At 40.8% G+C, this 14288-nt stretch overlaps 2 protein-coding genes across 2 annotated transcripts; one reads left to right on the top strand and one right to left on the bottom strand.

Annotated features, from left to right (window-relative positions):
- Window positions 1–568: 568 nt before the first annotated feature.
- ccdc47 (coiled-coil domain containing 47) lies at window positions 569–6766 on the bottom strand. Its single transcript, XM_034710641.1, has 13 exons — window positions 6636–6766; window positions 5458–5756; window positions 5250–5351; window positions 4772–4946; window positions 4558–4679; window positions 4407–4472; window positions 4154–4255; window positions 3528–3638; window positions 3359–3444; window positions 3193–3251; window positions 2979–3088; window positions 2697–2864; window positions 569–1203 (listed from the first exon to the last, which is right to left on the bottom strand). Exons 2-13 carry the CDS (start codon window positions 5746–5748, stop codon window positions 1123–1125), a joined length of 1473 nt encoding a protein of 490 aa, XP_034566532.1. The 5' UTR covers window positions 5749–5756; window positions 6636–6766; the 3' UTR covers window positions 569–1122.
- A 2259-nt stretch (window positions 6767–9025) lies between these two features.
- On the top strand, window positions 9026–13580 carry dcaf7 (ddb1 and cul4 associated factor 7). The gene is made up of 7 exons (XM_034710642.1): window positions 9026–9421; window positions 9680–9838; window positions 11392–11503; window positions 11596–11714; window positions 11819–12028; window positions 12155–12272; window positions 12363–13580. The coding sequence occupies exons 1-7, from the start codon at window positions 9284–9286 to the stop codon at window positions 12533–12535; spliced, it is 1029 nt and encodes a 342-aa protein (XP_034566533.1). The 5' UTR covers window positions 9026–9283; the 3' UTR covers window positions 12536–13580.
- Window positions 13581–14288: the final 708 nt, after the last annotated feature.

The raw sequence follows: 14288 nt of genomic DNA, 5'->3' as shown, positions 1-14288 counted from the left end.
ATTAGGCGTTGACACTGGATGTAAATAATGAATTTAAAATGTTATTGAAATAAAATTAATTACAAAACCTGTCTGCCAAATCTAGATTTATGTTCGTACCTGCCATCAATATTTTTTGAATTTCAGGAATACAAAGTTTGAGTGCCATAAAGGTGTCAAACAATCTCATTCAACATTCTTACTAAGTACTCTTAAAAGGCTGTGGCTCAAATTTAACTTCATTTAACACCTCACTAATTAAACGTTTGATTGAGACACATTAAAATCTGGACAGACATGGTCATTGTATCTATTTTAACCTGTTAACTCCTCTAATGTAACCAGATCCAGCGCACAGACTGCTGACACTACCCAGAAGCTAATTTTAGCATTTCGCCTTGCCCATTCTGGTTGCTCCCTGTTATAGATCCCTACTCATTTAAGGCCTCATACCAAGACTTCAGAGTATCAGTTTTTATTTCATTACACACTGTGTTGACATTTATTGCATTCAAGGTTAGTCATCATCAATTCCCTTGATCAAAAGGTACTTAAGTGTTAGCATTATTAAAAACAAACAATAGAAACATTTTTCCATCTGATTCCAGTGCATTTTATTACATTTGTTCAGATATCCATAAGAAACAGCCAGCAACATACCAAACTCATGACAGATATAAATAAAAAAAGAATTTAGGATTATATTAATGCTTATAAATACCCATTGAAACCAAAGCAATGCTTGAATTCCTTTTAAAATGCAGCTCAATGCCACCTAATGTTGTGTTCCTTCCCAGCAGATTAAAAAGATCAATTAGTTACACAGCTTCAGACGGAGCGTTGAGTTGTTTTGAAGAAGACTGAAAAAGAAAAATAGACTTGAATTTTGTGGATTGATTTGATGGAGAAAAAGTCCTTCTCACTTGAAACAGACAGTTAAGACTCAGTCATTCAGATTAATCCAGATGGAATAGTGGATGACAGACCGTAAAGTCCTAGCAGAGGCACAGGACGTCTGATAAGAGCTGGAGCGACTGTGAGCTGGAGCTGCGGGCTGTGGTGAGAGAAGCTGGAGAGAACTGTCGAAGCTGAGCACTGCTTTTATGTGTGCTTGTCATGACCAGAATCCCTGTGGTGATTTTTTCACATGGCTTTCACTTTGATTTGCTTCATCTTCATCTGCTTCTTCTCGATCTTCTTCTGCTCGCGGCGCTGAGCTGCTTCCTGAAAAAGAAAGAAATGCAAAAGAGAAACATAAGTCACTGTGAAAAATATAGAAACTTATCTCTCAATTATTTTATTTTTAATCTGTCCTCAACACTGAAAAATATGCTGAGTCACCATCACACTTGGTGGCTAAAATTTGATACAATTCTCCTGTTTGTAGAGTTATGATAAAAGTATAGTGAAGTGAAGTGAAACACCTCCTCATTCAAGGGTTTGTATTTATTTTAATTATTGTAAACACTGTAGATTAATATTGAAGACATCAACACTATGAACATATATGGAATTATTTAATTAATAAAAAATTGTTAAACAAAGCAGAATATGTTTTATATTTTAGATTCTGTAAAGTAGCCCCCTTTTTCCTTCATGACAGCTTTACACACTCTTGGTATTCTCTCAGTCCGCTTCATGAAGTGGTCTCCTGGAATGGTTTCTAATGAACATGAGCCTTGTCAAGAGTTCATTTGTAGAATGACTTGCCTTCTTAATGTGTTTGAGACCATCAGTTGTGTTGTTTAGAGGTAGGGTTAGCACACAATGGATCGCCCTATTTGACTACTGTTGTAATCCAGATTATGGCAAAACCAGATTATTTCATAGTTTTGATGTCTTCAGTATTAATCTATAATGTTGAAAATAATTAAAATAAATAAAAAACATTGAATGAGAAGGTGTGTCCAAACTTTGGCCTGGTCATTTGTTAAATCTGTACAAAAACCAAAGTGTAAAAATGGCGTGTTATTGTGTCAGAGGGAGTTATGTGCAGACAGTTTCTTGGCTGGGAGCAGATATTTCCTGGAGTCTGATATGAAAACATGCCTCTCTATTTTAAGATTCCTATTTAGGATAAACAAACTATTCATAATGTGTTTATAAAGTTCAGAAGTGGAACGACGGCTTTATTGGTTTCAGACTGAGCCCTGTTTTTGTCTTTGAATTAACTAGTGGTTGGCTTTCGTTACAAATGTGCCAAAAATATGTAAATAGTATAAAACAAATCATGAACTAATCTCCTTTATCTGTCTTCTTTAGGTGTTTCTTTTCATGCAGTATTTCTGATTACACACCACCAGATAAAGTTGTTTCAATACTTTGATATCTTCTGATTGTTTCACAGCAGTTGTGCTCTGAAGAACTTCTAAACATGTCCACACTTCAGCACAAACGTGAAGGAAAGTGTCAGATTTAGTGTGTTTGATGTTCATGTTGTGCTTCTTCCTGCCTGCTGTGTGTTGCTTTGCTCCGCCCTTCATGACAACCTCTAAACCGCTAACTCTGCTCTGCACAGGTTGGCAAATACTGAGGTTTGTTAGGTCCTTTTAGCATCTGAGAAAGGCACTAAAAAGTTGTTCTGAGTTCTGTGCCAGCACTGTGTACAGGTTGGGAATTAAAATGAGAGTTCATTTTGTTGATGTGATATTGAAACAGATATCAATATGGTTAGATTTTTACTGATGTTGAAAATTCGGTCATCTCGACAAAGTTACCTCAAGACGACGTTGTCTCTCAGGATCCTCCTCATTCATGATCCTCTCCTTCTCGGCTCTCTTCTTCTCCTCGCGGCGCGTCTGGGCTGCCTCCTGACGCTGAGCGTGAGTCTGCTTCAGGAAGTTCTCCTCCACACGGGCACGGTTTCTGTCTGCTTTCATCTTACCCTGAATACGCAGGGGCAAACAAGGAGCTCATGGTGGCAGTTTGAACTTTTATTATAGGGCACCAATAAAACAGCGGCCATTAAATGCAGCACAGGACTCAGAGTGTTTGCTCACCTCTCTGTTGAGACGCAGCTTCTTGACCTTGTCGATGCTGTAGATCACCATGTTCATCAGAGGAAGCAGACTGTCCATGTCTTTGGGAGAGGTGTTGCCCATGCCAGGCACTACACACACACACACACAAACACATATTCAGAGTGCATTAAACACAGTGGTGAAATCAAATCATTCAGTAAGAGGGTACCAGAGTCAAGGACAAGATCCTCACCATTAAATGTAAACAGGAGTGTCTTCTTTGTCTCAGGAAGCTTTAAAGGCTGACCCTCCCTGAGGAACAACATGAGGACTTTTAGCAGCACAGACAGAATGAGAAAAAGCTGAATATTCTTCATGTACAGGATTGAAAAGACAACAAGACCGGACAAATACTCAACTCTTGCATAACTTTTGGACCAGAAAATTGGTCCGAGAAATGGATGGACTCGATCTTGTCAGCATGGTTGGTGATGTAGTGCACCATCTGATGAAAACACAGATCCACATTAACGTCAGAGATGATGTAAAACGAGCTGAGATGTCTTAATGTGAAACTCAGAACTCTACCTTGTTGTCCATCACCCCATCTGTGACCTCGCCCATCTCGCTAAGAATGGCCAGGGAGTCCGGGAGCCCGTGCTTGGCCCCGGACTTTGGCTTGTCCCCGCAGAACTCACACTGGGGGAAAAGGAACAGAAATTTAAGGCCACAGTATAAAGCTCCTTTCATTTACAGTTTCCCTTAGTGACAAATGTGTGTGTACAAATCAGTGCTTCTCTTTGCTGAGCCTAAATCATGCCGAGTACAAGCATGTTTTCTGACAAAGTATAAACCTCATGGCTCAGTTCGAACAGCAGCAGTGTTGCTCAGCTGTAATCTCTGCAGGTGAAAAGCTGTGAATTACCTCACCTGACACTGACTCATAGGCAATACATTTACTGCACAGATAAGTCAATCTTCCTGCTGTGATCTTGTTTGCTTTTATAGGTTATACAGGTGGATCAGTGATAATATCAGTCACTCTGAAGACCAGTTACAGATTCATAACAGAAGCTTTGAGTATTAATACAAAAAGGAAAAAATGTGTGTGGGTCCAAACGTTTATCTTTATCTATATTTCTCTGACTACCAACAAACAAAACACCAAATATATTTAAGGAATGTGAGACACAAATGTTGCAACAGATATTTACCAAGTCCTGCATCTCCTTCTGGAGCCTGGCCATGGCCTTTTTGGTGCCAACAGCAAACACAAAAGTATCCATGTCCTCATCATTAAGAGTAACTTTGATTTGCTTCAGAGAATCAAAACAAAAAGACAGAGAGAGGATGATGAGAGACGATTATCATGAGTAGGAGACTATTTGGAGAAGCACAGTCCAGTGTATCTGTTCTGTCCTCCATACACACTCAGGTGTGTAGAGGTGTTATTGGACTGCTACGTACCACTTGATCACACGCTGGCCTCATCATCCTTGCCAGAACATTGAGCAGGTCCTGCCTCTTTAAGAACTAGAACAAACCACAGAGATCGTTTTTAAATATCAAACACAGCGACTCCAATATGTATTTAAATATACAAACGAATCGGTCGTACCTTGAGTTGGATCAACATCCCTTCACAGCACACGCGTCCAGAACACCACAGGTTGTAGATGTGTTCATTTTCCTGGTTCAGCTTTCCGGTGCTCACTGCTTCTTTACTGGTGCCGTCATCACCTTAGAATACAAATTACTGACTGTTAACAGAACATCTTCTTAATACTGGCTGTAGTCATGTAGAGCATCAGGACATAGCATGCTGAACTCACCCACGAGTGCAAAGTTACTCTCCAGAAGTTCTCTGTGAGAGTTGAACCAGGCCTGAGCGAGCCGACTGTTCTTGTTCTTGCCGATGATGTAGTTCATGATATAGGCCAACAGGCCGGTCACCATCAAGATCTCCATGTAGTAACTCTCCCAGCTGTTCTGCAGATGTGCAGGAACCTGCAGACAAACAGAGGAATGTCATCAGTACCAAAGACAGGCCAATACTGACACCAAACAAACAGTGGAGCAATCTGCATATCTATTTAATTTTCCTACGTCTGCAGCTCTGCTTTTCATATTACAAAGAAAACAGAGACATCATCTTTAAGCCTTGTGGAGCGTGTTGTTTAAAACCCAGAAGATGTAACAGTTGAATATCTTTGACATGCAGTGTAAAGCATGTGCTCATTCAGAGGCAGGGCAGCGAATAATCAGCAGAACACAGTATGTGAGAAGATTTCAGTAATAAGATCAGCTTACTGTGTGGATTATCAGGGGGTCCTTCATGGAGTGTCCTGTCTTCTCCATGTCTCCAATCCCCTCAAACTCCTCTTGGTCGTATTTGCTGTATATGTCTTGATCCTAGGAGAATAGCAGGATGAATCAGCTTCAAGATGAATACTACATGAATAATGCAATGAAAGTAACATAAAACTGAATCAATGTAAAGCGATGCAAGTACAAGTACCTGTGTCTCTGAGTCGTCAAAACCATCCTGGCCATCCTCCAGCTCCACAGTGGCTTCATCTTCATCCTCGTCCTCCTCATGCTGCGAGGACTGGGACGCACGGGGTGGTGGGGCAGTTTCGGCCTCGGCTGCTTGATCTTCGTTCATGTCCTCGAACTCAGCAAAGTCATTGTCATCAAAGTCTGCTATGTCCTCACCGTCGTCGAAATCATCATTGTAGCGTCCCCTGGAAACAGGAAAGGCCACGAGGAGGAGCAGAGCGGGGATCAGGAGGAGGTATGTTCCTCGCATGGTGGGACCTGCAACAAAAACACAGACAGGAGAGAATAAACAAGAGTAGGGTCACACATGATAATTCCTAATATTCGCCCAGGTCGTTATTGCAAATGAGAATTGGTTCTCAATTAACTCACCTGGTTAAATAAAGGTTAAATAAAATAAATATTCATTCTAACACTAGGAATAATCTCACACCCATCTAAAAGCAAGATGTCACAGATGATGAAGTAGTTGTGCTGCAATAGGCAGGGCATTTGACAACCTGTTTAACCTTCACAAAGTTAAACTGATCCTCATTGAGATAACCACGGCCCCCATTTCACACATGGAGACTCGTGACAATCCTCAAAGGGAGTAAAGAAACTTGAGGCTTAAGAAAGTGAAGGGAAGTCACTTCTGCTAGTGTTGGGCAATCATATGTCATCTGATCACAGGCTGTGTTGACATCACATGCAACGACAAAGTCTCAATGTTTACACATAAATAACATCATTAGACGATGTTGAATGAAGTGGATACAATCAGAAAAGTGTTGCTAGCATAACAAACTTCAGCAAACGCTCATACATTCAGAGACACGCTGGCTAATAAGCTAACACAGAGACACGTTTCTGTGTTTCTGTGACTCTTTAAGGTAAAAAGAAACTACAGAGTGTTTAGTAAACTAGTGACATATGTTGAATTAAACAACAAGCCGTCACCAGGTCTCAGTGCCAGACCTGACCCATCCCCCAGCACTCTCTCACTTTATCATTAGCTGTTAGCAAATCCACATTAGCAGGATAGCATGGCACCTTGTTACTAGCAACCAAGCTACTATTAGCCGAAACAAAACTTTGTTCTGTGGATTAGAAAGCTGGAAATGAATCGTATGTCCACAGAGATGAAAAAGAACTCACCTCTTTGATAATAAATGTTACAATGACTGAGCTCGAATAGCCTGAACTGTCCTTGTGGGGATGTTACGCCTGAAGCTGCTCACCACACTGGATCGACCTTTCAAAGTACAAGTCTCGCGAGAGGATGTTTTAAAGGTACAGTGTCCTAATTAGCGAGATTTAACCTTTATACAGTCTATGGATTTAACAGAAGAACACATGGTAGAAATGGAATATTATATTCACAAGTATGTATAAATTAGTGTATGATTACCTGAAGATCGATTTATTATATCATATCATATCATATCATATCATATTATATTATATTATATTATATTATATTATATTATATTATAAAATGTAAAAAAAAAATGTTAACCATGAATGAGCCTTTATTTCAGGGGCGATTTAAGCATCTGATTCAGGGAAAACATTCAGAAATTCATTGTAAATTGAAAGTTTCTATCAGATACCGTTTGTAAAGATGAAAAATCTAGGATACACTTCTAGGTAATCTCTTCTTACCTTGTTCTTCCTCATCTTGTTCCCTCTCCCTTTATCCTGAGAATCCCACCTTAATATAATGTATTCACCTTTGAAAATGACACATAATCTGTGATGTATGTTCATTGTGGGTACCACTACATTGAGGAGAATCCACATTTGCACAAAAATAATGTAGTCTTTCTTACCCATCCACTTTCTTGCTCTCTCCCTCTCCTGATTCTATCCTGCTCCTTTTCTTTTTCTCTATCTTCTGTTGCCCCTTTTTTCTTTCAACCAAAAGACAAATATTACAACCAAACCCAGAATATATATTGTGATAAACAGAATTGCATGATCCATTAAATGGTGTGACCTTGTTTTTATTGACTGTTCTTTTGCCTTCCTGTGGACAGTGCAGTCAAGTAACATCATATAAACATCATTATTCTGATCTTTAATTCTCCGTTCATGATTGTACTCTAAAAATAACACAACACACCAAAATTAGAAGCACTGTGACTACTTCATACAAAATAATAAAGTGAAACAATAACTACATGAACAACCCAGTTTTCTGTTCCAACATTAAGTCATTTGATTTGTGCACTTTCATAAAATTCCCAGTTTACCGACTGCTTCTCTTCTCCTTACTGATGGAGCAGACATCAACCTTATGGGCTCATATCGCTACCTCCTGTACAGGAATGTAACATTGTACCTGGATAGATAATATTAAAGGCCCTGTGAGGAGTTTTGAACTGGCTGAGAAACAGACTGAAAATGATCCTGATGCCTCTTTATGGCCTTCAATAGCAAACAAGACCATCAGCAGCAACACTGACACCTTCTCTGTTGTCATTTTTAATGCCTGAAACCACCTTGAGGGGGTAGGTTTCAGACCAGATGATGGACATCTCGCTTCAGAAACAGCCTTTATTTGACTGTTTTCATGGAAAATAATCACATTGCCTGATAAAGTTGACTGTTGAACACAACAGGATGAGGTTTTTGTTGAAAACACTGCTTTTGCATGTTTAGGACAAGAGATAAGAGGCATCACTTTGTCCACAAGGGGGCACCAGAATCAATACAAAACAAAAGTTCCTCACAGCAGCTTTAAATATTTAACCCCGAGAAATGGTTGTTTGAACCAATCAGTTATGGATTGTCAACAATCTCTTATGGCTAACTTTGTAAATCCTAACTTAAAAAAAAAATCTATTTTAATTAGAATAATCCTTCTATTACTGACATTTATTTCAGAAGTGCTGAAACATCCCTAAAAGGGTCCAGTAGCGGTAAGATCAATCATAATTTTTAGGGTGTAATTGCCAATAATTGAAAAATTACTTAGGGGCTTAACTAGGTGTGAAAAATGATCTAATTAGCATAATGACATATTTGTTCGGGGAAAAAACACTATTTTAAATTTGTTGTGACCATCGACTGTAAATAAAAAGGTTCTGACCTGCTCATTACATTAAGAATGAGGGGTAAAGTCTAAATTTGGGTCAGTGTGCTGTTATCGTGCTCGCATGATGTGCATGTGATAACACGACTGTACTGCCCTCTAGTGGTCACAGCATGAAACTGCAGTATGATTTCATATCAAGTTAGACAGACGTACAGTTGCATTTACAAAATAACAATCTACATGATGTAGTTTCGTACTGTGACAGCCGGTAGGCACGTTAAAATATAAGTTTAAATTAACTGCTGCATTTAACACATAAAACCATTAATACAGGACATCCACAACTATTATACCTGAAATACATCCATATAGTGCAAACTAAAGTACTGGACACCACAACCGATCATTATAACATATGTGTGGATAAAAAGAACAGATTACATTATTTAAAACATTAGAATATTTGAGTCTATAGTAAATGACTGGAATGTTTTATTTTGAAAATATCCACCGGAAGTGACCCTGCTAGTTGTTCTCTTGACAGCTCTCCTGGTCTTAACGAGCGATGCCACTCTTTGTTAAGTAAAGTGGCGACAGATCAGTCTTCAGACCCAGCTCAGGTGAATTAAATGGTCAATTTGGTTGTCGCTGATGAACTGAGCCTCTGTGAGTTTAGTAACTGGAGACAGTTTCCCTCCACGGATACTTATTCCGTAGTTAGCTAACGTTAGCCTGTTAGCTTCAGACAGCAGCTGCAGCTCGGAGGATGTCTCTCCACGGGAAGAGAAAAGAGATCTACAAGTACGAGGCTCCATGGACCGTGTACGCCATGAACTGGAGCGTCCGCCCGGACAAACGCTTCCGTCTGGCTCTGGGGAGCTTCGTGGAGGAATACAACAACAAGGTCTGATTACTGTGTTCATCCGCTAACGATAGCATGCTAAAGCTAGCTCCCCTGCGCAGCACGGAGGAGAAATAAATGTTTTTATTATTCTTATTATTAAGAGGAATCAAGTCCTGCTCAGTTAATATGCAGCCAGTCTGTCTTCAGTCCATTAATAGTAATTCTTCTCGGTAACACTGCACGCAGCTGATTCTATTTTTGACCCTCCGTCGGTCCCGGATCTGGGGAATAACAGGTTCTGTGTTTGATCCCGTCCAGGTTCAGCTGGTGGGTCTGGAGGAAGAGAGCTCAGAGTTTGTCTGCAGGAACACATTTGACCACCCTTACCCCACAACTAAGATCATGTGGATCCCAGACACCAAGGGGGTGTACCCGGACCTGCTGGCCACCAGTGGGGACTACCTGCGCATCTGGAGGGTATGTGAGCTGCTCGATCAGGACTCTGTTTCTCATATTTTAGATGTTTATCAAACTCAAAGACAACAATGAATTGATCCAGATTACCGGAGGTGTGTCCTGTTAAAACTCTTAATACAGTGTAGTCTGTTATTTAACTCATCTTTGAGCCACATCTCTGCACCATCAGAGCTCATCTTGCCTCTCTTTAAAGATCTTTCCACAAGCTGTGATGTTTAATGATCTATGCTTGTGACTTGATTTTCTTTACATTGTAACCTAAAGTTTGTACCAGGGTATGAGAGTTATACATTATTGAGAGATGCACAAAAATATGGTTGGTTTTCTGTTTTTTTGTTCAGACTTGTTGATGATCATAACACACACAATATTATCAGTCCAAACTTCTGTCAAAATATCTGTGCCTTGACAATTATTTACTTGCTCACATTGTGAAATACATCAACTTGTGATGCACCTGGACACATCATCAGTGATGTAACCTGGGGTCATTGGGTATTTCGGGTCTTTCAACAATCAGACACCCTCAACCAGGCGACCCAGCAGGGGTTGATTGGCTTATGTCCAGGTAGCTCTACCCCAGGTAGCTCTACCCCACCCACGGGTCTCCTCTCCTGATCCACAGCCACCTTGAAGCAATTTCTACTGCTTCCTGTGATGCCGAGCATATTGTAGGCCCTGCATAGGGACTGGCCCACAAACCCTCTGCATCCCACCTCAATGGGCTCGCACCTTGATCGCCACCAAAGTCAGTCTCAACTCAACTCAAACTTTATATATAGAACACATTTAAAACAACCGGGGTTGACCAAAGTGCTGTATAGATCAAACAGCAGCAAAAATGACAAACATAACAAACATTACAATACTAAAATACATAAACGCAGAGCAAATATAAAATAAAATAAGATAGAATAAAATCAATTAAAATTTAATTAAGATTTTGCCAGATGTCCATTCAACCTTGATTAAAAGCCAGGGAGAAGAGGTGTGTCTTTAGAGATGATTTAAAAACCTCAGTTGATCCTGCAGAGCGGATCTGTTGGGGCAGGTTGTTCCAGAGCCGAGGGGCGGCCGCTACAAAGGCTCGCTCACCTCTGGTTTTAAGCCTCGTTTTGGGAGTGACCAACAGCAACTGACCAGGCGATCTCAATGTTCTTGCAGGGACATGATAATAGAGAAGCTCAGTCAGATACTGAGGGGCTAGGCCATTAATAAGAGCTTTAAAAACAAACAATACAATTTTAAAATCTATTCTAAAAGCAACCGGGAGCCAGTGCAGCGAGGCTCGGACAGGGGATATGTGGTCCCGCTTGTGTTTGCCAGTTAGGAGACATGCAGCTGCGTTTTGTACCAGCTGCATGTGGTGCAAGAGTGAGTGAGTGGTCCAGGCCAAAATATAGTGAGTTGCAGTGATCCAGTCGAGTGTTAATAAAAGCATGGATCACAGTCTCAAGATCTCTCTGTGGCAGGTACCCCTTTACTTTTAACAACTGAACTCTGTGAGGGTAAACTCATATTCCTCATATGTTGAATTTCTTTTTATCATGCAGGTCAGCGACACAGAAACACGCCTTGAATGTTTGCTGAACAACAACAAAAACTCAGACTTCTGTGCTCCCCTCACCTCCTTTGACTGGAACGAAGTCGACCCCAATCTGCTCGGTAAGGAATACATTAAGAAAGTGAAGATTAAAGGGGACATAACTTGGTCTTATGATTTGAATTATTTATCATGACGGTTCACTTTTCTTCAGGCACATCAAGCATCGACACCACCTGCACCATCTGGGGGTTGGAGACCGGTCAGGTGTTGGGACGAGTTAACCTGGTGTCCGGACACGTGAAGACTCAGCTGATTGCTCATGACAAAGAGGTATGTCTGTCAGAAAAGACAAAGACATCACACACAATCCCTGAAAATATGAATATATAATAAACTCCACGTCTGTGTGTGTCTGTGTGTGTGTGTGTTTGCAGGTGTACGACATCGCGTTCAGCCGTGCAGGAGGAGGAAGAGATATGTTTGCCTCTGTGGGAGCTGATGGATCCGTCCGCATGTTTGACCTCAGGCACTTGGAGCACAGCACCATTATTTATGAAGACCCCCAGCACCACCCACTGCTCCGCCTCTGCTGGAACAAGCAGGACCCCAACTACTTAGCTACAATGGCCATGGACGGCATGGAGGTGAGCTGGCTGTGGATTTCTGACACATAATGGCTGTTTTTGAATAGGGTTCATAGATCTGATGTAATGTTTGCTTTAGGGTTTCTCGTACCTCTCATTTGAAGCATTGATATTTGTATTTCTTAGGTGGTTATCCTGGACGTACGTGTGCCTTGCACCCCGGTGGCTCGGCTGAACAACCATCGCGCATGTGTGAACGGCATCGCCTGGGCCCCTCACTCCTCATGTCACATCTGCACTGCAGGTAAAAGCCTCTTACACTTTCCTCTCTCAGCTAGTCCTTCTTCGCTTCCTCTTCCAGTCAAATAATCCTCTTGACGTCTTCTCTCCTCAGCCGACGACCACCAGGCTCTGATATGGGACATCCAACAGATGCCCCGGGCGATCGAGGATCCCATCCTGGCATACACCGCCGAAGGAGAGATCAACAACGTGCAGTGGGCCTCCACGCAGCCCGACTGGATCGCCATCTGCTACAACAACTGCCTGGAGATCCTGCGTGTCTAAAAAACCCACGAACACTTCATGAAGGAGAGGAGGAGTGTCGTTTCAGAGTTGGACTTAATTTTCAGTCCTCGTTACGCTGCTTCGAGTAGAAGGATGAGGTCACAAGTGAACTTTCTGAACGTGTTTGGAGTCCGACACACCTGCTCCACAATAACCTGGTTTACATTTTTCTCTGCATCTCTTCCCTCCATTGTTCTTTATTAAACGTGTTAGAGCTCTTATTTATTTTGCTCACAAAGGTAGTGTTCATCTGCACCTGCACCACGGCTGTAAGAAGCTTCGAGCAGTCGTCTCAGTTTTTATACTTGTTGGTGTGATTTCAGCCAGCTGTGAGATTATCATGAAGGGTTTCGATGTTGTGTTCAGCTGTTTGTTTGTAAAGGTTGATACAAACTGCCTGTAGGTGGCTGAAGAAGACCTCTCTAATAAGTAGGATTATGTTGTAGCCCCGTGTGGACTCATGAGATCAGTACCTCCTAGTCTTGTTTACCCCTGTGGTATTTTTTTATCAAAATGCTGTGTGTCCAGTTTGATAGTATGGAGCCTCAGACTCGTGACATGTGCATTTATTTTGATTGTAAAATAACCTGAGAGGGATTCATAAAGTCACTGCAGTGGTGTCATCATACAGTGTGTTGTAGTCTGGCTGGTGATGCAGTGATGTACAGCAACACTCACAAACCTACCAGAGCAATGTCGACAGCCTTTTTAGCTCAAACTTTACTCTCTTCTTCTTCTTCTTCTTTCTTCTTTTGTAGAAAATTGTGCTTGGAGAAAGCTGCGTTTTCTTTGTGTTAGAGTGAGCTGTGAACTGGGAGTAGAATGAACCACCTTCACTGACTGTGTCTGCCTCTTTTTCTTTGTTGTTTTCAATTATTAAAGGGTCATGTCCTTGTAGCATGCCATTACAAGGCAAAATGTACATACATATAAATATATCAACTTCAGATGTTGGTAAGCCAAGTGTTCATGTCGTAGCTTTTTCATAAAGTTTATTATTGAATTTGCTCTAATAAATTGTATTCCTCCATGTCCTAGGAACAAACTCGTCTTTGCATTGTCTTGTTTTTATTGAGACTATGCCGGTCCTCACTTTAAAGGGACTTAACTTAGCTGAAAACTACTCCAGCATAAGGAGAAAAATCAACACAAAATGAAGCCTGGTGCTAAAAGGCTGCTTGTAACTAGCTCAAAATATAAGTTTTCAGCATATTAAATGATTATTTTAGCGCCTCTTGTCTTAGATAGATAGATAGATATTACTTTATTGATCCCTGGGGGGAAATTTGGTTGTTGCAGCAACCAAGACATAAGTACAATCAAGAATAAGTTTAAATAAGTAAAAATGAAAATAGATTCAGGGTTCCCACGCGTCCTGGAAAACATGGAAAATAGTTGACCAGTTTTCCAGTCCTGGAAAATGGGAGGAAAAGTAAATTGTCCTGGAAAATGATTCCAACATGACTGCATGTGACCTGACAAGGTTAAAAAAACACATCCCCATTCAACATTTGTGGCCATTTTTGTCATTCAGTTCTATTTAGGTCATTAATGCACTGATCCTCTGATTATTATTTTTGTTATTATTTATTTATTTCAGTAAGGCAGCTTCCTGATTCCTTTGCTGGCTCTGTTGTTTGTTACTTAGCTAATTTTATAATTTTTGAGAAAAGAGAAAGCTGAGATGAGAGTTGCCCGTCATTGTTGCTTGGTTGCACTAATAAAGTGCTGTACATCTGTGGTTGTATTATTC

This window comes from Notolabrus celidotus, chromosome 20, assembly GCF_009762535.1.
Source record: "Notolabrus celidotus isolate fNotCel1 chromosome 20, fNotCel1.pri, whole genome shotgun sequence".
NCBI lineage: Eukaryota > Metazoa > Chordata > Actinopteri > Labriformes > Labridae > Notolabrus > Notolabrus celidotus.
This window is presented reverse-complemented; position numbering and strand designations above follow the sequence as displayed.